The sequence below is a fragment of the Pogoniulus pusillus genome, chromosome 3, assembly GCF_015220805.1.
Source record: "Pogoniulus pusillus isolate bPogPus1 chromosome 3, bPogPus1.pri, whole genome shotgun sequence".
Classification (NCBI taxonomy): Eukaryota; Metazoa; Chordata; class Aves; order Piciformes; family Lybiidae; genus Pogoniulus; species Pogoniulus pusillus.
This window is the reverse complement of record NC_087266.1, coordinates 11,231,899-11,257,203: the sequence shown is the minus strand read 5'-3', so window position 1 is coordinate 11,257,203 and position 25,305 is coordinate 11,231,899. Positions and strand designations below refer to the sequence as shown.

The following is a 25,305-nucleotide window of genomic DNA, read 5'->3' as shown; positions in this document are numbered from 1 at the left end:
CTGGGGGTCTTCAAGAAAAGACTGGATGGGGCACTTAGTGCCATGGTCTAGTTGACTGGCTAGGGCTGGGGGGATAGGTTGGACTGGATGCTCTTGGAGGTCTCCTCCAATCTGGTTGATTCTATTCTATTCTATTCTATTCGGGGATTCAAAAGTGGAAAACACTGTTGAATGTGTTCTGTGCTAAATTAGCTGTAATTCAGTCAGACACAGCAGTGTTGGCTGTTCATACTCACACAGTTGAACCTTACTTCTTCTAACTAGTGCCGTATCCATGGCATTTAAACTTTATTCAGCTTAATTTTCAAGGGAAAAAATATACAAGATCTTCACAGAAAACAATTTATTGGAAAAGTACTAGGATAAAAGAAACCAAAATTGTTTTATCATCCTCTGATTAACACCCTGGATTTATGAACAGGCAATTTCATTGATAATTGAAATAATGACATGAAAATAGTTAGGGTTAGGTATTTTATTTTGTAGTTAAGTCTTACACTGAGACCAATAAGCATTTTGTGTATCACCCAAATAAGTTACATTCATCCTGAGCTTTCATGCAGTTTAAAAAATTTCAATTTCTGGAAAAAAAAAATAATTTTCAAGTAAGCTGTAAAATTTGGCATAGCCAAGCCAGAATTCTTTCACATCAAGTAAATGCTCCCATTTTCCCTCCTGCTTTGACAGTACAAACCAATTACAAAAGCCCCTCTAAATATGCAGTAATTAAATGGAGACTCACTGAAATTACTGAGACTGTCTGAATACCTTGAGTAAAAGTAGCAATGCTTCAAATTATGAGCAAGACTACTGAGCTAACTTTCCAAAAGTGACATTTTGCCTGAGAACTAAGTGCCTCAGATGAAAACCTCCTTGCAAAGGGCCAGACCACCACCGGTGAGCATGCAGAACAGAAGTAAGAGGCAGCAAACCTCACAAACTTAACCACAACTTTTAAGGGGACACAGCATTTATGCAGTCTTCTACTATTTCAAAAAGGTAGTGATATATATCAGTCCTCCTAGCAATGTCAAGGGCTGTTTCATCCAAGTTGTTTTTCAGGTCTGGTTTCACATAGCGATTCATCAGCAAGAGTTCAAGGGTTTCTCGACTGTTTTTGTTTCCTGCAGCAATATGCAGTGGTGTCAGCAAACCATTTGTCTGTGCATTGATGTCAGCGCCCTGCTGAAGTAAGAATGCAGCCACTTTTGTGTTGTTCCACTTACACGCACTATGCAGAGGTGTCCAGCCATCCACTGTCTCTGCGTGAATGTCCGCCCCTTGGGCCACCAACTCATGGGCAATGTCCAAGTGCCCGCTGTAGGCTGCTCGATGGAGAGGAGTGTACTGATCTTCATCACGAGCGTTAACTGGAGCCAGCTTTTCAGAAAGGAGCCTCTTCACTGTACTCAGCTATTTAAAGGAAGCAGGTTAATTTAATAGCAAACTCTGCAAACAAGAACTGTGGCTTGTACTGTTCTGAAGTTTTATGGAAAAGCAATTCCTTTAAGTTTCAAAAAGGCTTAGGTGTGACAAGAAGTTTTAAAATGTAACCAGTTATTGTTACTGGAGTGAAGGGATTTTGTGCATTTGGCTTTGTTTGGTTTGGGTTTGAAGTTTTATGGAAAAGCAATTCCATTCCAGTTTCAAAAAAGCTTAGGCACAGCAAGAAGTTTTAAAATGTAACCAGTTATTGTTACCTGAGTGAAGGGATTTTGTGCATTTGGTTTTGTTTGGTTTGGATGGGGTTTCTGGCTTTGCTTTTAAAAAAAGATGCAGCATGAACATTTGTTGAAATGCCTCAGGACTACCTTGACTTTAGACCTTCTCTCTAGTCACTGTGAAGACAAATACTTCCCCAAGACTGTAAATGGAGTTGTGTGTATAACCAAGGCAACTAATGAAAATAAATGTACATGTAATAAGGTGTGTAATGGGAATGTTCTCATCTATCCCTCACTTCCAATAATACAAAAGGCTTCTTCCCCCAAAAAAATATAGGAAAACAGTCACTCTTTAACTACATATGGTGCTTTTGAGAAAAACAGAATTCCAGTTATCCTCTCTCCTCCACAGTTAAAAGGCTTTCTTGCCATGAAGAGCTGGGCATGCTTTCAAGCTTGCAGATATTTAAGAAGAGTGTTAAATTTAACTCTGAATTACAGTCAAAGCTTTTGTTCTGAAAGCTAATGGATCTAGAGATATTCTAGTGTGTGGGCTACAAAGGGACGTGTTTTACACTCAGTAGCTTGCAAAACTATGTCACATGAGGTCAGAAAGATAAAAGAAATTGTGGGCAAATTTTGCTTGTGGTTTAAACCATAGATATCTGCTAAGAGTAACATTCTTGTCAGTGATACCTATGAGAGAATAAATGCCTTACCCGATTGTTTTCAGCTGCCCAGAGTAGCAACTTCTCTGGATGTTTTTCCATTTTTTTTTCTTGCATTTCGTACCATTCCTCACTTCTTTCTTGTTCATCATCATCATCGTCAGACTGTCCTGACCAACAGCTCTGAGTTCCTACAGGAATCAAATGTCTGTGCGTCTCCAGCAGTTCAAGTTGGTTAAAATTCTCCATAAAGTCTTTGAACTGCTCGCTGTCATCATCATCATCTTCATCGATTTGTTTGTCTTTATTCATTTTCAATGAGCACCTGGATGTAACAAATGTACAACAGCTTTTGTAATTCTCTGTTGACTGTGTACTAATTGCCAAGAAAAACGTCTGACTCCGACATTATCAACACCATGATGATCAAAACTCATGATCAAAAGCAGCATTCCTCCACAAAATTTGGCTCCGCCAAGAACCCCTGGTAATATCCATGCTATCCCACCGTGCAGTCCCCGCCTGGAAACGGCCCTCCGTGCAGACACACAGCAGAAGCTGAGGAGTGCTCTGCAGAACTCGCTCAAACAACGCGCATTTTATAAACAAAAGCTTAGAGAGGTTTCGTTCAAAGCAGCGTTTCTGCTCCTCCCCGCAGAGCCAGCCCCGCCCAGCGCTCCGCACTGCCCTCCCCTTTCCCATAGGTCCCGAGCAAGGCCAGGCCGGGGCTGGGAGTGCCGGCCTTTCTTCCCTCTCCGGGGATCACACAGCCCGGGAATCCCTCAACGCCCATGCTACCGCCGGGGACGCCCACTGGAAGCCTGCCCTCGGACCCTGGTTCCCCAGCTCTCTCCGCCTGCAGGCTGCCGGCCTGGCTGCCAGCGGCCGATCCCAACACACGACGTTATTGCAGCATCCCCTCCACGCTCGCACCCGCCGCGCCGCGCTTATCTCCGGTCGCAACCTGCCTGCTCTCCGGTCGGAACCTGCCTGCCCTCCCAGCGCACCTGCGGCCAGCGCGGCGGTCGGGGGCGGGGCCGGGTTTGGGGGCGGGGCGACCCGCCGACGGACGCACGCCCACGGCGCTCCCAGGAGCCTCTCCGGCCAGCGGATGTGACGTCGGCGGCTGCCGGGAGCGGCTCCCCGCGGCGGCGGCGGTGAGCTAGCGCGCGCTCCGAGCGGGGCGGCTCTCGCGAGAGCGGCGCGCGGGCACCGCCCCTCTCGGCGCCATGGCAACGGCGCGTGGTGGCGGGAGGCAGCGCCGGGCCGCCGGGTGAGGGACGGGTGCGGGACGGGTTCCCCCCGGCTGATAGCGGCCGCTTGCCGTGGGCCGCTGGCGGGGCTTTGCGGCCCCCCGTGTCACCCTCCGTTCTCAGCGGGGCAGCGCTCCGGTGAGCTTCGTGCGCCGACTGCTGCCCTGTACTCCTGAGGAGGACCGGGCTAGGTGCCGCTGCCGTTACCTTGCGCCGACACTGAACTCGATGGCTGTCGGACTTGTCCCGGGTCCATTGTGCCACTGTGCCCGTCCTCCCTGCCTCCTGCCCTGTCATGTTTTGCGGCCGCGAAATTGCCCGGTCCTTGCCCGCTTCCGGGTGTCCATGCGCCTGCTGGGCTAGCAAATGGTTGAACTGAACACGGACTTTCCCTATCTTGAGTTTATTTGCAAAGCGGTTAATTTACAGAAGACCGAGTGACTGATTCTTCTGCTCATCATGCCCTTCGTTCTAACTCAGTTTTGGTTTTGTCTCTAAGGCCTTATGGAGCACCTGTGAGGATAGAAACTGACTTCCTGTCCTGATTTACTAAGCTGTGTCCAGAGCCTTTTTGCGAGGAGTCTTGGCACGAAGATGAGTGCCATCAACTCACAGTAAGCTCCTGCTATCTGTAGCTCTGTCTGTGCAGTTCTGTCCTATGAGGTAGCAAGACCTCTGTATGTTTGGAGCGAGTTAAGAAGAGCTTGGAGCATAGAATAATTTGGTTTGGAAGAGGCCTTACAGGTCATCATCCAGTCCAACCCTTCCCTGCCTTAGGCAGGAATGCCATCCACTTGGTCTGGCTGCTCAGAGCACCGTTCAGCCTGTCAGTGGAACACATACAGGGACAAGACATTCACAGCTTCTTTAGGCAGCCTGTGACAGTGTCTCATTACCCTCGTAGTGAAGAATTTATTCATTACATCTCATCTAAATCTTTCATTTTAAAGCCAGTCTAAAGATCACTTGTGTTTTCCCTCAGGTTATGCTTCATTTCGTATATATGTAGATTTATCAGTGCAAAGAGAGAAATTAAACGTTTGCTCACCAGACAGAAAACATACAAGGGATTGTTTAGTTTTGCATTAGGTACTTCAGAGAGGTGGTTGCAGCCCTTTAATAAAAGTAGGCTCATTGGGGTAACAAAATCTTCAAACTGGTTGCTTTGGTGAAGTGCTACATGCAATAAAGTGTAGCGAACTCTTTTGAGACTATGACAGGAATGATACTTTGATAGAGTTTTACAGAAAATCTGTATATTTAATGCCTTTAACACTGTGCAAAGTTCAGAAGTGTGTTGCTCTCCAACACAATTTTCCTTGTGTTTTTCAGGGATGATGAAGACACTTTTAAAATACTTGTTGCTACTGATATTCATCTTGGCTATATGGAGAAGGATCCAGTGCGTGGAAATGATACATTTGTAACTTTTAATGAGATTTTGGAGCAAGCTCAAAAAAATGAAGTAAGTGCTGCCTTTTGGAAAGAGAAGGACTGAGAATGGAAAATAGGTACCAAGCTTCCAAAAGCTCTAAAGCTTAATCCTGGACCAATCTTTAGTAATATTATATAAACTGAACTATTTATTCCATCCATTTACACATCTATTTCAGCAAAATACCTATTGCCTTGTGAGAGCACTCTTAACTAAACTATTTATTCCATCCATTTACACATCTATTTCAGTAAAATACCTATTGCTTTGTGAGAGCACTCTTACTGTATTATTATATTGGCTGTGTTAGTGGTATTTAGAGGCTTTTGTCGTTGCAAGAAGGCAAAATAATTGGGGAGAGCGAAGATAATGATACAAACTCTTCAGGCAACTAAAAAAGTAAGAAAAGTAAGTTAAAAACGTTTAAAGTATCATTTCTGTTTTTAAAGATTGAAGGTTTCTCAGTCAAATCTCATGAAGGTGATTTGTTTTTTTTCTTCCTAATGCTTTTTCAATAGCTAAAGATGGACATAAATTGCAGCTAGTCATGTGTCGACAGCTGCTGATCTCTTCCTACTGGATAGCACAGCAATGAAAAGCTAATGTATTTCTTCATGCCTGTCAAAGAAAATGTTCAGGACACAACCTGGAGACTCTTACTAAAACATTTCTCTGGTATTTTTTTCAGTGGTATCAGTTGTTTTCTCCTGTAGCTCCTTATAAAAGGATAAATAAATGGAGTTAGTTTTTGGTTTAATGAATAATGTAGTTAAACTTTATTTCATGAGGGAGTTGCAGTGTCTGCAGCTACCAACTAGAGGTCTTGTAGGGTAATACAAAATATTGTATGACTATAACAGATATTTTTATTACCTACAGGTGGACTTTATTTTATTAGGTGGGGACCTTTTTCATGATAACAAACCTTCCAGAAAAACAGTACATTCTTGTTTGGAGTCACTGAGAAGACACTGCATGGGTGATCGTCCTGTTCAGTTTGAAATTTTGAGTGATCAGGCAGTTAATTTTCAGTATAGCAAGTAAGTATGTACCTAAATTGTGGTGTAAGGTTTGGTTGTGTGTCTTGGGTGAATGTGGTTTGACTTCTATAGTTTGTGTCCTTTGTGACAGGAACGTTGCAGTTTGAGACTTGTTTGTGTGTGGCAGTTTATAGGATGACCTCACTTCTCATCTTTTTATAATCTGAATTTATAAAGGAGCACACACAATTTTTTGAGAAACCTCTGAATGTATTCTGACATTGGATTCAGTTATGTAATGTATTGTTTCTGTCCTGCAAGTACTGTGCCAGTGAACCCATTTACAGCAGCTGCTGTGTTAAAATCATCAGAGCTCTTGCAGGTTCCACACCACATGTTGTACAATTCTTTTCATAGGCTTGCTCTAAAATGAACAGGAACTTTCTGCTACCCTGTTCCCAGTGTCATTCCAGACCATGAGTAAGAATCTCCTTACACTGCAGCTTAAGCATATTCATAGCCACTTAGCACTCTTAGTGGTCAGACTCCACGATCTTCTAACCAAAACAATTCTATGGTTCTATGATTTGTGCTACTGTCATGATGTATTTGAGATGACATTGAAGAAAATGTTTGAAGCTGTTTATAAATTTGTAGACAAATTTTTAACTTTTCTTTTTTTTTGCTTTTCTTATCCAGGTTTCCATTAGTGAATTATCAGGATCCAAATTTAAACATTTCTATTCCAGTTTTTAGTATTCATGGCAATCATGATGATCCTACAGGGGTAATTATTATAATAATTGTACTATACTCTTCTGTTACAAAAATAGTATTATAAAAATAGAGATTTGTATAGAAATACAGTTCTTGGGGACCAAGCTAATTTTAGTCTTCACCTGAATTCGTGGCAACAAGTTAGCTGTCACATTCAAAAAAAGGATGGAAAGAAGTTAAGGGATCCATATAAACTATGGCTAAATTCTTACTTAGATTTCACTAAATTCTTACTTAGATTTCACTAAATTCTTAATTAGATTTCACTAATTGAGAACATAATTTTTCATGACAAGAAATGGCAGCCTTTCAGAAAGTTTCTAGAACAAATTCTATCTGTAGATACTGAAAGCTGTCTTTGTAAGGGGAGTTTGGATACTCTTGATTTGTCCATATGCAATTTAAAGGCATAGTTTAAAAATCAGCCACTAGAAGTATGCAGGAAAAGGACATTTAGAAAGCAACAAAGCACATGTGTTGAATGAATAACTTTGTATTTTATGACAGATAGCAGTGTGTCCTGCCAAACACAGGGCTTGGCATATAATGGAGATGAGTCTTACAACAGCACAAGTTTAACTCTGAACCTGTTATGAAGGAGTCAGCTTAAACAGTTTTCTGTAGTGGTTTAGAGACTTTTGCTATATGAGGGTTTTGTTATGTTTTGGGTTTGTTTTTCTGAACAATTTAATATTTAATTTTGCATTAATTAAGCAGGTCTTGTCAGGAATAAGGATTTGCTTCTGTAGCTATGAGTACAAAAAAAAAACCCCTAATTTATGTGTCAGGGTTTTTCAGGTGCAGAAGTCACTTAAGGGAAGATTCTCTTTTAAAACTGCTTCACTTTGACTTTAAAAACAAAATGTTCCATTCAAAGTTTTTATGTTTACTTCTCAATATTTTCTGCAGACAGATGCACTGTGTGCATTGGATATTTTAAGCTGTGCAGGATTGTTGAATCACTTTGGACGTTCAAATTCTGTGGAGAAGATAGATATTAGTCCCATTTTATTGCGTAAGGGAAGAACAAAGATTGCTCTTTATGGCTTGGGTAAGTTGTGTTCTTCATGCTCTTTTTAGTAGAATTGCTGTTAAAAATGCTTTAAAATAAAGAGTTGGTTTACCACACCAAAATGATGTCATGTTTTGGTTTGTCCACTCCAGGATCGATTCCAGATGAGAGGTTGTATCGTATGTTTCTCAATAAAAAAGTAACTATGCTGAGACCAAAGGAAGATGAAGACAGTTGGTTCAACTTGTTTGTAATTCATCAAAATAGGTAACAGTAGTGAATAATTTACATTGACTTACAAACTCGCTGTGTTATTTCATTAAACTGCCTTGGAGAGGATAGCTGAGAAAGCCATCTGGGCTAGTTGGTGCTGCTTGTGAGTAGCTAGTTGTCCCGAGTTTGGGCTGATCCCTCCCCCGGGAAGAAATTCACAACACAGACCCTCCCCCTTTTTTGAAAGTCAGGGAAAGATGAAATTGTATTTTCTTATAGTATAAGTATAACAATGTAAAGAGAGATAATAACTAGAGAAGGAAGGAAGAAAAAAAAAAAGCAATACAATATTCTTAAGGGAGATGGGAGAGGAGTCAAGCGGCGGCGAAGCAGCAGAAGTAGCAGTAGCCAAAACAGCAGCCGGGACGATAGGCGAAGCTGCAGCAGCAGAAGCCAGCGGCAGAAAAGGGGGAGAACAAGCCATGCTTCTAGACATTGACCTCTTGATGCTCCAATGAAATTATATTAATTTGTCTATTGTTGCTATTGTTTGGCCTATCCCTGGAATGTTCATCTCTCCCCTATGTCTGAGCTAGAGGATCAGCTCAAACAGCCACACTAGTTTCTTAAGATTTTCCCAAATGAAAACATTATTTTACAGCTCTTCCTAGAGAATAATCGTAAAGGGAAAAACATCTGAAATAAATGAGGGAAAAAAAGCTGAAATAAGTGACTTAGGAATGCTGGGAAATCTCTTCCCAGACTCTAATAGTTAGGGGCAGTTGAGAGTTCGTAGTGAAATATTTGTATAATGAAATCTTGTCTGCTTGTTAGAGCTTAAGGAATATTAAACTTCATATTGTATTTTCTACCCTTGTTCAAACTAATTTGACAAGTGCTGTACCTTCCCTTGCACTGTTATACTGTACACAATTTCTCTTAAAGGAGAGTAAAGGAGCATGTGTTAATTTTTATTACATGCTTCTCCCAGAATTTGCAGTGGAAACAAGCAGATCTCTTCTCCACATCCTTTATTAGTTTTTCCTGAGTAAGATTATAATCCTCATATGCAAGTAATAGCCAGAAGTAAACAAATATACCTGAAACATAATGTGTCAGATATTTTGCTAAACATACTGCTTAGTTTTAAATAACACTGATGTTTTCCTACTCCTGCTTCCCTCTTGCCCACCTGTAACTGTTAGAAGTCTAATTATTTTTCTCTTTTCTTGAACAGGAGCAAGCATGGAGCTACTAACTACATTCCAGAGCAGTTTTTAGATGACTTCATCAATCTTGTTGTGTGGGGTCATGAACATGAGTGCAAAATAGATCCATTTCCAAATGAACAGCAACGTTTCTATGTTTCTCAGCCAGGAAGTTCAGTGGTGACAGCTCTGTCCCCTGGAGAAGCTGTGAAGAAGTGTGTGATCGTATCTTTTTGTTAATATTTATCGCTTGCTCTGTGTCTTTCATGTGTAGTTTTGAGAAGGAAGGATTTTTTTCTAAGTATGGAAAAACTTGCGTTGTAGTTTGGATTAGCTTCAGATTATAACATAAATGAAGTAGATGGAAACAATATCTAGAGTAACTTCTAATTTACTTAGGATTAAATCTAACATTTGAAGTAAATGAAGGTGCTGTGTACATGTGATTGCCTGTGGAATAAGCACAATCTAAACATAATAGAACTGAAGTTTGGCAAGGCCAACCTTGAAGTACAGATCCAAGGACTTCCTGTAGCTTTTAAACTTTGGTCCCTAAGAAGTAAACATGACTTTACAACAAGTCCTTATACTATAGCTCTTTTAAGTTTATCTTCTAGTAAGTTTACTTTCTCTTTCTAGACACATTGGTTTGCTGCGTGTTAGAGGGAAAAAAATGAACATGCAGAAGATTGCTCTGGAGACGGTGCGAACTTTCCACATGGAAAATGTTGTTCTGGCTGATCATCCAGATCTATTTAATCCTGACAATCCTAAAGTAACTCAGGCAATACAAGCATTCTGCATGGAAAAGGTAACTTGTAATGTCAGCAGTATATGGATAGTGGTATGGGCAGGGATTGAGATGTGTGACAGGTTTTGAGACTGGAAGACGAGAAATCTTATGTTTTGTTCCATATTACTTGAGATGGGCTTAGGCAGTGTTTCAGTAGGAAGCTAATTACATGACATTTGCTGCAGCCTTGGCTTCCAGGTTCCCTGGCTGTGATGACCTATTAAAGTAGGCTGGAACCAGTTTCAGTTTTCAGAATCAACCAGATTGGAAGAGACTTCCGAGATCATCCAGTCCAACCTTGCACACAGCCCTAGCCAGTCAACTAAACCATGGCACTAAGTGCCCCATCCAGTCCAGAATTTTGTGGGGGTTCATGTCATCTTTGTACAAAAACTCCTGCCTTAAAGTGGGGCAGTGTTGGATATGCACTTTGCAGCCAGCATAAATACATGTACCTAAGCCCTGGGAGCTGGGCTGTGCAGTGCAAAGTAGGAGAAGTAACTAAGCAGGTTTATTAATTGTTCTACATTCTTAGGTCTGTATAAGTCTCTTCCTGCTTTGCCCTGAACTAGAAATTTATCAAAGGCTAATGCTTATGAAGTAAAATAGTATGAGTGATGAGTGATGTGTAGTGCTGAACTACTGTGTATCTGAAATATAAGGCCTTCATTACTACTTTTTTTCTCATTGTTTGGGTTTTTGGATGGATGCTGGTATATATGTGTTTCACATCCTATAATTATCTACTTCTATAGCTCCTGCCTGCAGATGGATGTTATGCTTGAAGGGTTTAGGTATCTGTAAGAGAACAAAGTGGAATTGACTTTCAAATTTTGCTTCACAGGTTGAGTTGATGCTGGACAATGCAGAAAGAGAACGCTTGCTAAATCCACGCCAGCCAGAGAAGCCTCTCATAAGATTACGAGTAGGAAGTTGTTCCATTTGGATTGCTTTAGTTTGAAAGATCACAGAGTCTCTAAGTTTCAAAGTCATACTTCTGTATAAACAATAATATGTGGAGTTTCTTACTGTGTATGGGCAAATATAAATCATCTTTATACCATGAATCTGTTTACCTGAGGTATGACCAGTGTTCTGTGGTAAAGGCTGAGGTCAGCCATAACTACACTGCTGGTTCGAGGGACTATTCACAGGGTTTTTCCCAAGTCATCATATCCTGTGTCAATTTCTAACCTCATTTGTGGAAATTTTCCTGAAGATTATTAAGTGAAACGAATCAGGAACAAGTTATGAATCTAGGCTATTAATAGCTGTTATGTTAATACTACCATTAGCTGTTATTATCCGCTATCTATTCTCCATAGTGTGATAAAGCATCAATTTTAGATAGACTTACTTTTTACTTTAATTTTTCCTTTGAAGGGTGACAAGCTCATCTTGATTTGTGTGGCTTCTCTGTTTTAGTTTGTTTCCTACTTAATCTTTTCTGTTCCTCTCTTAGGTTGATTATGCAGGTGGCTTTGAACCGTTCAGTGTCCATCGTTTCAGCCAGAAGTACATGGATAGGGTGGCCAACCCAAAAGACATCATACACTTTTTCAGACATCGTGAACAAAAAGAGAAAAATGGTAATTACAAAGGATGGAATTATTGATTGGCCTTGGTTGTCAATCTTCCTCCTTGATTTTGTTACCTAGCACTTGCAAAGGCTTGGTGTCTGCCATCTAATGCAGCAGTAAAGATGCGTAATTTCACCTACGTCTACGTATTGCACAAGTATTTCTGTTGTGGGTTTGTCTAAAATTCTGATATTCAGCACAGTATCTGCTGACAGTTACTCATAAACAATTCCTTTTGGTTTTTTTGGCCTCAAACCTTGTTGAGTTGCTTGGAGTAATACATAGAGCCCCATACCAGGCTGAGTTACCTCATGGCCTTCCATTCTGAAGGGGGCCTACAGGAAGACACTATTTACAAGGTCTTGTAATGACAGGGTGACAAGTATTGTGTTTAAACTGGGAGAGAGGAGAAACAAACTAGATATTAGAAAAGGGTTATTTACAGTGAGGATGGTGAGACACTGGAACAGGTTGTCCAGGGAGGTTGTGGATGCTCCCTCCTTGGAGGTGTTCAAGGCCAGGTTGGATGAGGTCTTGAGTGACCTGCTCTAGTGGGAGTTGTCCCTGCCTATGGTGAGAGGTTGGAACTGGATGATCTTTGAGGTCACTTCCAACCTAAACCATTCTATGATTCTGTGGTAATTTACCTGAAAACAATGAACGTCTCATTCCTGAGACTTCTTGGCATGAGATTGTAGGGTTTGGGTACTCTGCAGAAAAAGAGATGGGTGTTGTGTTTTTCCCTTTGCTTTTTAAATTTTATTGCTGTGTGAATTGATTTATATCTGAAATGCAATGGAGGTTTCTATATTTAAAAAAAAAAAGGAAGGTCCACATTTTGTTTGACCTAATTAAGGATATGCATGAGGTGCACTTGGCTTGTCTGTTCCAAGTATGTCTATTGAAACATTTGTGCAAACCAAATAATATCTGTTACTGTTGTTGCATTTCTCACTGTGCTTAGATTTTATAATAACTGGTTAATAGATGTTGCCCAAATACTGGATTCCTAACAGCCCCTAATGAAGATACATCTTGCACAGAACATGCTGTGCTAAAGGACTGTTAATATTTCACATTAGTGCCTTGTAAGTACTCCAGTTCCACTGATAGCTTTTACTTAACACTGTCAGCTTCCTGAGTTCAAAACATCATGTTTTATGAACAGTTAACATTTTAATTAGACTGTATTGATCTTGGTATATTTTGTCTTTTTTTAATCACACAGAATCACAGAATGTTAGGGGTTGGAAGGGACCTTGAAAGATCAAATAGTCCAGCCCTCTTGCCAGAGCAGGATCACCTAGAGTAGGCCACACAGGAATGTATCCAAGTGGTTTTGAATGTCTCCAGAGAATGAGACTCCACAACCTCTCTGGGCAGTCTGTTCCAGTGTTCTGTCACCCTCACAGTGAAAAAGCTTTTCCTTACAGAACTTCCTATGCTCCAGCTTGCACCCGTGGTGTAGTCTCATTGACGTTTTCAGAATACAAGGCAGCTGCCACATCTGTCACCATGTTTTATCAATACATTTTAATTTTCCTTCTTAATGTGCACCTTGTCTTCAGGAAGGGACTGTAAAAAGAATACCATTCTTTGCAGTGCTTCGTTAGATGTCTGCTAATACACAGGATGTGGCTTATAGAGCAATCAGAATTTTCAGTACATGTATGCATTATTCCATGCTTCAGTACAGGTGATGTTGAGACTTCGTGAGTTCATAAGTTGTTACTGTTTCTTTTGCCACAGCTGCTGATATATCAAAATTAACAGGACAGTGTTTTGTGTTTGCATGTGACAGATGGCAGAAAGCAGCCTGTAGTCACTGTATTTGTGTGGTGTGTGGTAAACTCAGTGGATTATCTCTTTCATTCTTCTGTCACTCCTACCTTGATAGCCAAGAATGGGGGACAGCCTCAACAAGCTATGAAAATCAGTGTGCTTTGGAGGAAAATTTCTTCTCTAACAAATTTACTTATGAGAACCCCCCTTGTTCTTTGATGGGGCCTTTGATTTTCTTCCATTTGTGATCTTCCAGAGTTCAATTATAATAGCATTCAGGGCATAGTATTCAGTTTATAATTACAGGCATTTGGTAGTTGAAAGAACATTTTGTATCTGCTAGAGGTGGAGTTGTCTTGCACAATTATTGTATCCATTATGCTTACCTGCGTTTCCAGGCAGGAGACCATGGTTAGAACAAGAAACCTTTACATATAAAAGAGACCACAATTCTTAAGAGGCCTATGCTAACCTTTTTTTTGCTGTTAGTCAGTGGGATGATAATAATTAGAAGCTGCAAACATGGTTGACAGTGCCACTCTGCTTTTCTGTTCTAGACAGCGATATTAATTTTGGAAGGCTGGTTAGCAGACCTGCTTCTGAGGGAATGACACTGAGGGTGGAAGACCTTGTAAAGCAGTACTTTCAGACAGCAGAGAAGGTACCTTTCTACTTTTTATGATTTTATTTTTTTTTAATAGAACAGTCTTTACTTTCTTAATAGGAGTAGTGTACTCTGGAAAACCTGGCATTCACTAAGACATGAATTTGTGTATTACTGTATATGAATTCCTATCTGAAGTATGTGTCTTAGGTTAGCAAGTAACTCTTGTATGCAGGTTGTAGAGGGTATGTGAACACATGCTGGTTTGAGAACATCATGGTAACTCTTCATGTAAGCTTGTGGTGTCTGCCCCGTGCTGAGTGATGTGTCATGTTCTTACAGGAGAAGCGTGAGGCGGCATGCTCAGAGGGAAAAGCTACCTTTATCTACTAGAGGGTCAGTGTGGGACAGTACCATTTACTATTGCCAACTGCCTTGGAATAACTTGTTACTTTGCAGTACTTTGTGTCCTCAGACAGTGCAAATCTGCATTACATTTAAATTGGAAGAGGATAAAGAAGAGAGCCCCTCAACAGTTTGCGTTCTCCCCAAGCCTTTCATTAAACATGATTTAGTTCCTTTTCCCAATCCCACAGCACTAAGGTCAGTGAGTCAGAAACTCAAATGCTTGATCTAGGTGGTCTACCATACTTAAAAATCCACTTCAGAACACATATTATTGAAAGTCAGCAGAGCAAGGATTCCTGAGGTATAAAGATTCCCCAAATTGTATCGGCAGCACTCAAATACACGGACCAGGAACTGAGCTGTCTATATAAGAACATACAAACAAGCTGGGGAGATGGTTTAAAAGAGGCATTTGCAGAAAGGGATGAAAAGGAATTAAAAGCAAAATCTATTTTTCATAGAATAGAATGCCCTATTTTTGACACTAATACCCCTCCCCGTGGGATTTAGGAGTGGCATATACTCTGAGTACCACCTGCTTCTGAACTAGTCACTTTGGATTCTCCATCACATTCAGAAGGCAAGCAGCCCATCAAGGGCATGATTCATGGCATCCTGACAGCGCTTAACATAGAATCATAAAATGGCTTAGGTTGGAAGGAACCTTAGAGATCATCTACTCCCAACTCTTCTGACATGGGCAGGGACACCTCACAACTAGACTTAGACTAGGCTGCCCAAGGCCTTGTCCAGCCTGGCCTTGAACACCCCCAAGGAGGAGGCATCTGCAATTTCCCTGGGCAGCCTATTTCAGAGTCCCACCACCTGTGTAGTGAGGAACTTCTTCCTAAGATCCAGTCTAAACCCATTCTTCCTCAGCTTAAAACCATTCCTTGTCCCACTGTTAGACACTCTTAGGAGTCTCTCTCCAGTCTTCCTGTAGGATCCCTTCAGGTATTGGAAGGCAGCTCTAAAGTCCCCACGGAGTCTTCTCTTACCTATTCTGAACAATCCTAGCTCCCTCAGCCTATCCTTATAGTAAAGGTGTTCCATCTTTGTGGCCCTCCTCCAGAATCACTTCAGCAGCATGAGTCCTTCTTATGATGAGGACACTAGAACTATATACAGTATTTGAGGTGGTGTCTCACAAGACCATGTGCCTAAGGTTAGACAAGATGATACAGCCCAACATCTATTAAGACTTGAAAGAGTCCATTGATGTTCTGGGAAGGCTTGCAGTGGGGGGATAACATGTTTTAAGTTAAAAGAAAGAGGGACTGCAAAGCATACTGTGTGCCAAAATATGATGCTAGAGATATTAAATGTTCTGTTAAGGTAGCACGTGCTTCAGGTTCTGCTAGACACCTGATCTTGTCTGATTAAGGAAGGGAGAGAGTCTTTGGGTCACAGTCACAGGGCTGTGTTTGGGTGTTCAAAAGATGTTAGACCAAAAATAGCTAACAAGTGCCAGACTCTGTTCAGTTCCAGTGATGAGTCCTGGGAATTAAAATCACTGTGATTTGTCTCTTTAGCAAGGTTTTAATGTGTTGTTTTTTTTTTACTTCAGAAGGAAGCTTAATTGTTAAAAATCATGGCATCATTACAGTCAGTCTTTTAAGATGCTTCTTTTCTTGTAAACTTCTTATTTTCTAATAGCTGTAAAATTTGTTCCTCTGTGTGGCATTAATTCAGAGAAGGTTTTATTCTTTTGATGCAACCCTGGAAACCATTTTTAAAGGACACCATGAAAGATCACAGATCAGTAATATGCCTATGTCCTGCTTTTTACTGAGAAATTATCTGTGCTGTGATTTAGAGACAAAAGAGAGGACTCTGTAAACATTGTTGTCCACGTGGAAGCTTCATTCTCAGGATGTCTCTTACCTTTTGGGAAGAAGTGTAGAGAAGAGAATGGCTGCAAAACATCTGGTAGCATCTGCCACTTGAACGTCTGTAGCAATACCTTAATGTAGAACACCTTGATGAGTATCATCTCACTTGAACATGTGAGAACTAGTAGCATTTGCAGAATTGCATCTCAGTAGATTTCATCTTATCAGCTCTTAATTCTTCCTAATCATAACTCATCCTGTTTTGTTGTAACTGCCATATTTCAGTGTTAAGAATTTTGCAGTAAAACTAAGCAATTTAGCATCTGTAATACTTTAGGGCCTGTTATTAAGAATGGGTTTATTTCTCTACAAGTTGATCTTAAGTTTAAAAAAGGAAGGGGCTAACAAAGAATAGTTTCCCTTCTCTCAGCAGTACTACAACTACCTGAAGGGACGTTGTAGCCAGGTGGGGGGTGGCCTCTTCTCTCAGGCAACCAGCAATAGAACAAGAGGACACAGTCTCAAGTTGTGCCAGGGTAGGTATAGGCTGGATGTTAGGAGGAAGTTTTTGCCAGAGAAGGGTGATTGGCATTGGAATGGGCTGCCCAGGGAGGTGGTGGAGGCACCGTCCCTTGAGGTGTTCAAGAAAAGACTGGATGAGGCACTCGGTGCCATGGTCTAATTGACTGGCTAGGGCTGGGTGCTAGGTTGGACTGGATGCTCTTGGAGGTCTCTTCCAACCTGGTTGATTCTGTGATTCTGAACAAATAATTTTAGATAAAACTAGCACCGTAGCTTCTTCATGAAACTTTTTTTCTTGGACAAATGTGGAAGATACTCTAGTAAGTAGATGTAACATGCTAGTAGCAAGAGGGCTGTAACTATTATATTATAAATAACATGTTTGCCTATTGCCTTGCTTTCATCTGACATCTTTAGTGCACATTGGTGGTTTTGGAACCAACTTAATGTAATGTTTATCTGAACCAGTAGCAGTATTACTCAAGTTTCTTTCATGTCAGATACGTCTTAATAAAACATTTTCCCCAATTATACAGAAAGTACAGCTTTCATTGCTAACTGAAAGAGGAATGGGAGAAGCAGTGCAGGAGTTTGTGGACAAAGAAGAAAAAGATGCCATAGAAGAGTTGGTGAAATTTCAACTAGAAAAAACACAGAGGTTTCTTAAGGAGCGTCGCACTGAGGCAGAGGAAGAAAAAATAGATGAGGAGGTAATATTCTATTAATGTTAATTTCTTGGGAGAAGGTAAGCCAAAAAACAGGAAAAAGTGCTCCAACCTGATTTTATAGATTTGGCTGTGTGAATCATGTGCAGCACTCTCCTCAAGATACTTTCTGAAATTAATAAATACAAAGATGGAGTTTCAAATACGGAGTTTAAAAGCTTGTATTGAAAATGGGGTCTAGGTGTGCTTATACTGATTCTCACTTTATTTGCACATGCATGCATAGGGTCACTCTAATATATGTAGAGATATATATAGATAGAGATTTTTAATTTTTAAACTATGAAAAAGATGGTAAATGTAATCTCTTAGCTTTTTTTCATATGGTCCTGGGTAAGAGAACAAGAACAGGACTAGCATGAAGGAAGCTTATCCTTCAGGTGCTCTTTTAGCTTCTAACTACCTGCAGCTCCCAAAGACAAACCTGATTTATGTGTATCTAGTAACCCTTGCTGACTTATGTGTCAATTTGCTGAGATTCCACATGAGCTCGTGTATTCAGTTATAATATTCAAGTCTTCTGCAGCTTAGCTGTGTGCTGTGTATATAATGTTTTGTGGAGAGAGAAACGTTGCACCTACCTGATCTCTTGCTGATTGCTTCAATTCATGAGGGGTTGTTTAGGGTTTTTGTGGTTGAATTTTTTTTGTTTATTTGTTTCTTTTTTTTTTTCCCCCTCTCCTTTGGACTAGTGTCTTCTTTGCCTCTCACCCAACAAGTTGAGCTTTCTCAGTTGTACATACATTGCAATGTTTGTTTTTTCTCAATATCATTGTTTTATATCTTGCTGCTTCACCTCTATCCCTACTTTTCCAATTATTAATGTTTCACTGACCCTTATCAAACTATGCATACTCTCCTTCTCTTGCACATAGTATCCAACTTTTCATCATGTTCCAATCTTTTATCCCCACAGTGATGAAGTTCCAGTTATTAGTAGAATGTGATTTTTTTTAACTGTAAGGAAGCATAGAAAGGCTCTGCACAAATTGTTTGGTTATTCTTGCATTTGTCTTCACCTCTCACATGAGCTTGACTTAATAATTCCACAATCAAGACTTCTCACTTACTGTGTTCTCTTCTATGAAATGAACTGTTATTTTGATGGGAACTCTTTTTATATTCAGGTACGAAAATTCAGAGAGAGTAGGAAAAAGAATACTGAAGAAGAAGATGAGGAAGTTCGTGAGGTAAGCACTTTGAATTTAGAACACAGGAATAACGACTTCTGCATAAGAATGGAGTCTCTTAGCAATACTTCATAACTGTCCTTTAACAAAATGTGCCTGTCTATACAAGGAAGATTAGTCTTTTCTAAATTCTTAGTGTAGCCTGTGCCTGTGCCTAAGCTACTGCTCAATTCAGCTCTTAAGATCTCCCTTCTCATGCATGTTTCTCTACCTGTACATTCAGCCTGTGAAGATAGGTTAGATCAGGCCTTTAGAGATCTGCCATCTTTGTGAGCAGATGGGCTGTATTGAGCGATACTGGAACAGACTGGTATTACTGTTAAACTTTTAGGTACCATTCTACTCATCAGCAATCTTAGATCACCCACAGATTCATATCTAGATTGCATGTCTTTCCTAGGCACTGGCAGCAATGCTACTCCTTTGTCTCTGCCAGCTATGTGAGACTGGAATGAAATTTTGAGAAAAATGACACCCAGGATGAGATTCTGTTCTCCTAATCTGAGCTCTTCACGTGAACTAGTTGCCTTAAGCAAGATGAAGAAGATGAAGTCAGTGGCACTGAGGGAGTGCTTCCTCTGAGCAGATATGACCTGAAGTATTCACCAAACTCCAGCTGGCAGTGCATCTCAGTTTTGTTTGCAGAGCTTGGCTAACAGCTTTGTATGGCTACATCTAAACTAAACAGAGCAAATGCTACTCTTTTTGACAGGCTTCCTTGCCTTTGATAACACTGTGGATTTGGGTCTTCTAGGACTCAAGTCACAACCAGGATGTAACAATGGTGCATTTAATGATTTAAGATTCTTATAGCACTTACTGTTCCATTTCAGGCAATAACCAGGGCTAGAGCACACAGATCGGAGGATTCCATTCTTGTTGCAGCCTCCAGTGATGAAGAGATTGATATAAGTATGAAAGGCACTGGTGATTCAGATGATAGTCTTCCTGCAACAGTGACCAGGGGAAGAGGTCGGGCAAGAGGTAGGGCAAGAGGTGCAAGAGGACAAAGTTCAACAGCAAGAGGTTCATCACGAAGGGGAAGAGGTAAGAAAGACTTCACATTCTTTGTGCTGGTATTGTATAAAGTTGACTGTCTTACAGGGCTTAAGTTGTGACTTTAACAGGGTGATTAAAAGGAAAAGAATTGCTTCCCACCTACAGAAGCATAGTAGACTCTTAACAGTTTTATTGTTGGGAAGCTCTGTGTAAAGAATAGGGAGAAGGTGCAGATTGTTTCTATCCTAATACAAGAGACTTCAAGGTTTCTGGTGACTGAGAAGATGAGGAATTGCCTAAGCAAAATTAAGTAACTAGCTCCTTGGCTGTCTGTGATTGTGCACTTGATGGTGATAGTGGTATTCCTGTTATATATAAGGATATATGCAAGTCAAAAAAGAAAAGATGGAGTCTTGCAGTAAGGCACTCCTTTGAGTAGTGTCAATAATATGCCCAAAGGTCTAAGAACAGGGTGCTTTGAAACAAGGGCAGTCATCTTACTACTGATCTAATGAGTGCCTGTAAATGAGTTTTGTGAACATGTGCTATAGGGCTGTTGTGGTCTTGTCAGAGCGGGGGCATGTGTATTAGAGGCTGTCTGTGGAGCTTTGAATGCTTGACCCAGAGCAGGTAAGGAGGGCTTTGATTCAAGGAAGAAAATGAAAGTTTAAAGGGAATTGCCGTTTTTAAAGTGACTTTTGAAGTCATGGATTGCAAGCTCTGGGTGAGTAGTTGGACTTCATGATCTCAAAGATCTCTTTCAACCTCAACGGTTCTGTGATTCTATGACTGCACTCAGTAGTGATAAGGGGGAGAAAATGACCAAAAGAAACAAGAAAACACTGGTCAGATTTGAACATTGTTCATTATCCCTACAGGAAGCACTACCCAAGAGTCAGCTACTAGCAGCAGAACCTACAAACCTGTGTCTGTGCCTGCCAAGAATATGTCTATCATGGATGGTAGGTCTTTGATCTGTCCATTGCTGTAACCTGCTCTCTCAAATTGCAATGAAAGTTTTTAATGAAGAAGTGCCTTGAATGCCTTTATTTCTGTTAGTCCAGTTCAGCCATGAGAGATTCTTTCTGATGCTAATTGGATAACTAACAGTGATGAGAGAAAGAAAAATAGAGAGGAAAAAAAACTCTGTCAGGAACTTCTAATTAGAATGGGACCATCTTACTGTGTCCAGTTCCTTAAGGAATAAGCTCAGAAGGAATGTGACTTAATAGCATGTATTTTATGTAGAACATTTGTCAGTGGATAAAAAGTTACAAATGTCATTGATTTTTGCACATTAGTAAACTTTAATCTATTTAGCCTTACCCTGTAGTAAGTTTTGGAAATGCCAGCTTTTGCTAGGGAAGAGAAACTGACCTGTGATTTAAGCTGTAGGTGAGAGTAGTCCTTTCTTGGTACAGAGGACAGGCTCTGAGGAAACAGCAGAGATAACCTGAGTATTAAAGAGAAATATCCTGCTCACAAATCTATAACTGAATCTCACACAAAAACACTCAAAGGTAGAGCCAAGTTTTTAATTAAACAGAAAATCACTGAAGTTTTAAATGGATCAGCAAATTACCTAAAATACTGCAGAGAAGTAATTTTTTAGCAGATGCGTTGCTGTTGTGTAAACTGTTTCACTTACAGGAATATCAATTACAATGACATTTTTTATCTTCCTCTTAACCAAAGTTACTGAAGATTTTTCAGCCAGGCTGGAAAGCAGCTGCTGCTGCTGTACAAAGAGTTAAATCCCTGGTAGTCAGATTCTAGCAAAGACTTAATTTATGGTTTAGTTTGGGTTTGAGGAGCTTTGTTTCTTTTACAGGGTATTTTGCAGGGCAATGTATGTAAGCAAGTCTTAAAGTAAATAAATAAATGAGAGCACTTTAAAAATACAGCATTTGTTTTATTCCAGCCTTTAGGTCTTTTAAACCAGAGGCCTCCTTGAATTCATCTAAATCTTACTCTGAGGTAAGGAGCGTCTTGCATGAATAAAGTTACACTGCCTCTTGCTGCCTTCTGATTGGAAAAATAAATGCCTGATGAAAGCATTAGCCTAAAGCAGCAAATGTTCCCAGGCTACCAGTTTTAGCAGTAAGTTTCTACATGTACATACAGCACTTCTGCTATGGAGACAGACTGAGAGAGTTGAGGCTGTTAGTTTGGAGAAGAGAAGGCTCCAAGGAAACCTGGTTGTGGCCTTCCAGTATCTTGAAGGGGCCTACAAAAAAAGCTGGTGAGGGACTTTTAAGGATGTCAGATGGTGATTGGACTAGGGGGAATGAAGCAAAACTAGAAGTGAGTAGCTTCAGATAAGATGTCAGGAAGAATTCTTCACCGTGAGGGTGGTGAGACACTGGAACAGGTGTCCAGGAAGCACCAGGGGAAGCCCCATCCCTGCATGTTTTTAAGGCCAGACTGGATGGGGCTCTGAGCAACCTGATCTAGTGTGAGGTATCCCTGCCCATGGCAGAGGAGTTGGAACTGGATGATTGTTGAGGTCCCTTCCAACCCTGACAATTCTGTGATTTGGAGACTGTAACTACCTGTTTCTTGCTGCAGTGTTTGGCTGAGGAAAAAAAGACAACTTTAATTTCTGACTACAGTATTAGACACAAAGTATTTTGAGGGGATTCTGCATGGTCAAAGAGGTGAAGAGCAAAACTTGTGCAGTATTTACACATTGTAGAGTTCTAGCCTGGAGCCCTGTCAAGTGTGTATTGTAACTAAGTAAGTGTATATAGTTGGAAAAAAATCCCCAAGGTTCTGTGCTACAATACTGTAGTACTATGCACTGTGTCCCTGTAAGAATCAGTTCTGTGGAAAAGCTTTATAATTTTTTTTTCCAGGAAATTATTGATGATGACTCTGATATAGAAGAGATTTCTATTGCTCCATCTTCCAGAGTAAATAAAAGGTTGGTATGTTTACTTTATGACAGTCTGATCAGCAATCAGCAGAGTCCAAGGATCTGATCCAGTAACTGAAAAAAAACTCAGATTATTGTGGAAGTCTCAACACAGCTTAGAGAATTTTTATAGCTTTTTACCTGTTATTGTGGGTGATCATTCTGTAACAATGATTTGGTCTACTAATAGCAGCTAGGTCAGAGCTTTAGAGTTAATGTTAGTTGGAGAATTTGGATTTCTCCTTACTGTTACTAGAATATTAATCTCTGTATGGTAGTCCAAATCTGAATTGAATGAAAAATTATGTCTAGTAACAGAACATGCTGATGCCTTTTTTTCCCTCTTTCTATGTTTCAAGGGTGTCAGCTACATCTTCATTTAGTAAAAGAGGTTCACAAAGCCAAACATCTAGAGGAGTTGATTTTGAGTCAGATGAGGTATGGTATTTAATGGTCTTTTTATTTTGTATAAGTTTCTGCAGCTCACTGTTTTACAGCTGTTTGATTAAACCATTTCAGAGTGGTTGATTCTATGATTCTGTGATTTAAAAATGGATTTTTTTTTCCTCACTAACCAGATTAGATTATTGCACCAGCTTTAATCAGGCAGTGTGCAAAATCAGCAAAAATAAGGCTGGGCAACACCTCAGGAAAACATCCAGTCCTTTTTCCCTTCAGTTCTTATTCAGTTAATTGTCATTCCTGCAACATGTGGAATAGTTGCTTTGCCTGGAGAAGAAACTAGTAGGCTCTTCTAGTACTTGGATAGAGCCTTTTATTTGCTTAAATACTGTTTTTTTTTAAAAAAAAGGGAAGAATTATTATTTTTCCATTTACAAATGGCTGTTTTCCAGGGCACTTCATTGTTACAAAGTATGTAAATGCACATGAACAACAAAAAAAAAAACATTCCCTTGAAGTTTAATATATCTGGTTTTACAGGATTTATTTGAACTGCTAAGAAATAGCTTCTTCTACAATTAAACAAGTAGAACTTCATTCACAGTTATGTACTGAGTAGAGCAGGCATGATGCTGTCAAGCAGCCTCCAGTTTGCTTTCACCAACTAGCAGACTGTCATGTAAGGCCAGAGTCCTAACAGTAACAATGTCACATCTTGACCACTTCAGAGGAAATGTTACATTTTTTTGTCCCTTCTCTCCACTGTGCACTCTCTTCTTGTACCTGAGGTGCAAAACTACATCTTTGACAGAGTGTTTGAAGAGGAACAGTATTTTTCAGTAAATGATGTGTGGTATAAATGTGGACATAACTTCTTGAGATGTGTGGTGTTCACAATAACAACATTCTCCTAGGTTGCACCTGACATACAAATTGTTCCTCACTTCAGAGCAGCTGTTCTGGCAACTCAATTTCTATTCTTTGCCCATTTGTGATCTGAAGTTGTTAATCAAGGAGTAATCTCTTTCATATCAAAACCAGCAAAAGCATGTCACAAAACATGACATGATGTGACCAGACTTCCTAGTTTGATCTAAAGGTGATTTGTTTTTTTGTAACTCAGAATACATTCTAGTAACCCCTGTCTGGTTTGCAAATTGCAGGACGAATTTGATCCGTTCCAAACCACAGCAACATCAAGAAGAACAAAGTGATTTCTGGCTCGCTGCACAAGAGAGACTGTGAAAGTTAGTGAAGAAGATGGAAAGCAATTTGCAAGGCATTCTTTATGTGACATGTCTCTGTAAATGGTGGTTTGCCTTCTATTTTTACTTCTATGGAACAGTTTTTTGGTTTGGGCTTCGTATTCTTTTTCAGTGGCACCAAATTGGATATCACTCAGGTGTTGCATTGCTTGATGCATTAGACTAGAATGTCTTATATTACAAAGTACTGCCCAAAACTGCAGGTTCTTCCTAATGCTTCTAGAAGTCTATTTTCTTTCTGAGATGATAATGTAAATAACAGTCATATGTTTTATAGAATACTCAGCCTCTTGGGCTTGAGCTTTGCAGAGAACTAAATTTATAGTAGTATGTAAGTATGGGTATGGATGTGGACTTGGTCACCATAATAAAACTTTGCAGTTTTCTACAAATGCAGTTGAAAATTCTGAAGAGTAATAGTTTGATCCAAAAATACAGTTTTCAGTGATGAAGCCAGAAAATGTTCTAACACTTTCAATTCCACTAGAAGAATAAACCCACTCTTGCAGTGTTATTAAACATCATAGTATAGAGGAAGGAATTTTGCTCTCTAGTTCAAGAAATGCCAAAGACTTCAGTTTGAATTGCTTTGTCAATTTTCACCCTGGAAGTAAGGTAGTTGTAAGGCCTGGAACCATGGAGCTTCACAAGGGATGCAGCTTGAAGAATAAAACAATTGAGCTGGAAATGGGCAGGACATTACCTCTTACCTTTTTTCTTAGTTGACTCTGGATGGACACTAAATACCCCCAAAGCTGCTCTATCCTTCTCCTCCTTGGCTGAACAGGGAAGACGAGACACAAGGAGAGGTTTGTGACATAAGGACAGAGAGAGATCACTCACCAATTACCATCGTGGGGAAAAAAAAATAAACCTAACTTAACCAGTCAAGTCAGAGAATGACGATGAGAAATAAAGCCAAGTCTTAAAACTGCCTTTGCCACACCCCACTTCTTTTCCTGAGCTCAACTTCACTCCTGGTTTCTCTGTCTCCTCCCCAACAAGCAGCACAGGGCAGTAGAGTATGGTGGTTGCTTCGTCATGTTGTTTCTGCCGCTCCCTCATTGGAGGCAAATTCC

The 25,305-nt window shown here is 40.2% G+C and overlaps 2 protein-coding genes across 4 annotated transcripts; one reads left to right on the top strand and one right to left on the bottom strand.

Moving 5' to 3' along the window:
- Nucleotides 1-460: 460 nt before the first annotated feature.
- ANKRD49 (ankyrin repeat domain 49) lies at nt 461-3,433 on the bottom strand. Of its 2 annotated transcripts, none has more exons than XM_064170160.1 (3): nt 3,340-3,433; nt 2,384-2,657; nt 461-1,413 (listed from the first exon to the last, which is right to left on the bottom strand). In XM_064170160.1, exons 2-3 carry the CDS (start codon nt 2,642-2,644, stop codon nt 955-957), a joined length of 720 nt encoding a protein of 239 aa, XP_064026230.1. In that variant the 5' UTR covers nt 2,645-2,657; nt 3,340-3,433; the 3' UTR covers nt 461-954. The 2 variants fall into 2 exon arrangements, with proteins under 2 accessions (XP_064026230.1, XP_064026223.1); XM_064170153.1 differs by having other exon boundaries at nt 3,301-3,422.
- On the top strand, nt 3,386-24,618 carry MRE11 (MRE11 homolog, double strand break repair nuclease). 2 transcript variants are annotated; one of them, XM_064170130.1, is made up of 20 exons: nt 3,386-3,605; nt 4,085-4,199; nt 4,918-5,050; nt 5,900-6,060; nt 6,700-6,787; nt 7,687-7,828; nt 7,942-8,056; nt 9,240-9,425; nt 9,850-10,021; nt 10,848-10,928; nt 11,466-11,592; nt 13,923-14,026; nt 17,268-17,441; nt 18,584-18,646; nt 19,480-19,693; nt 20,524-20,607; nt 21,567-21,622; nt 22,501-22,568; nt 22,919-22,997; nt 24,125-24,618. In XM_064170130.1, the coding sequence occupies exons 2-20, from the start codon at nt 4,180-4,182 to the stop codon at nt 24,173-24,175; spliced, it is 2,118 nt and encodes a 705-aa protein (XP_064026200.1). In that variant the 5' UTR covers nt 3,386-3,605; nt 4,085-4,179; the 3' UTR covers nt 24,176-24,618. The 2 variants fall into 2 exon arrangements, with proteins under 2 accessions (XP_064026200.1, XP_064026211.1); XM_064170141.1 differs by lacking the exon at nt 3,386-3,605 and adding an exon at nt 3,641-3,723.
- Nucleotides 24,619-25,305: the final 687 nt, after the last annotated feature.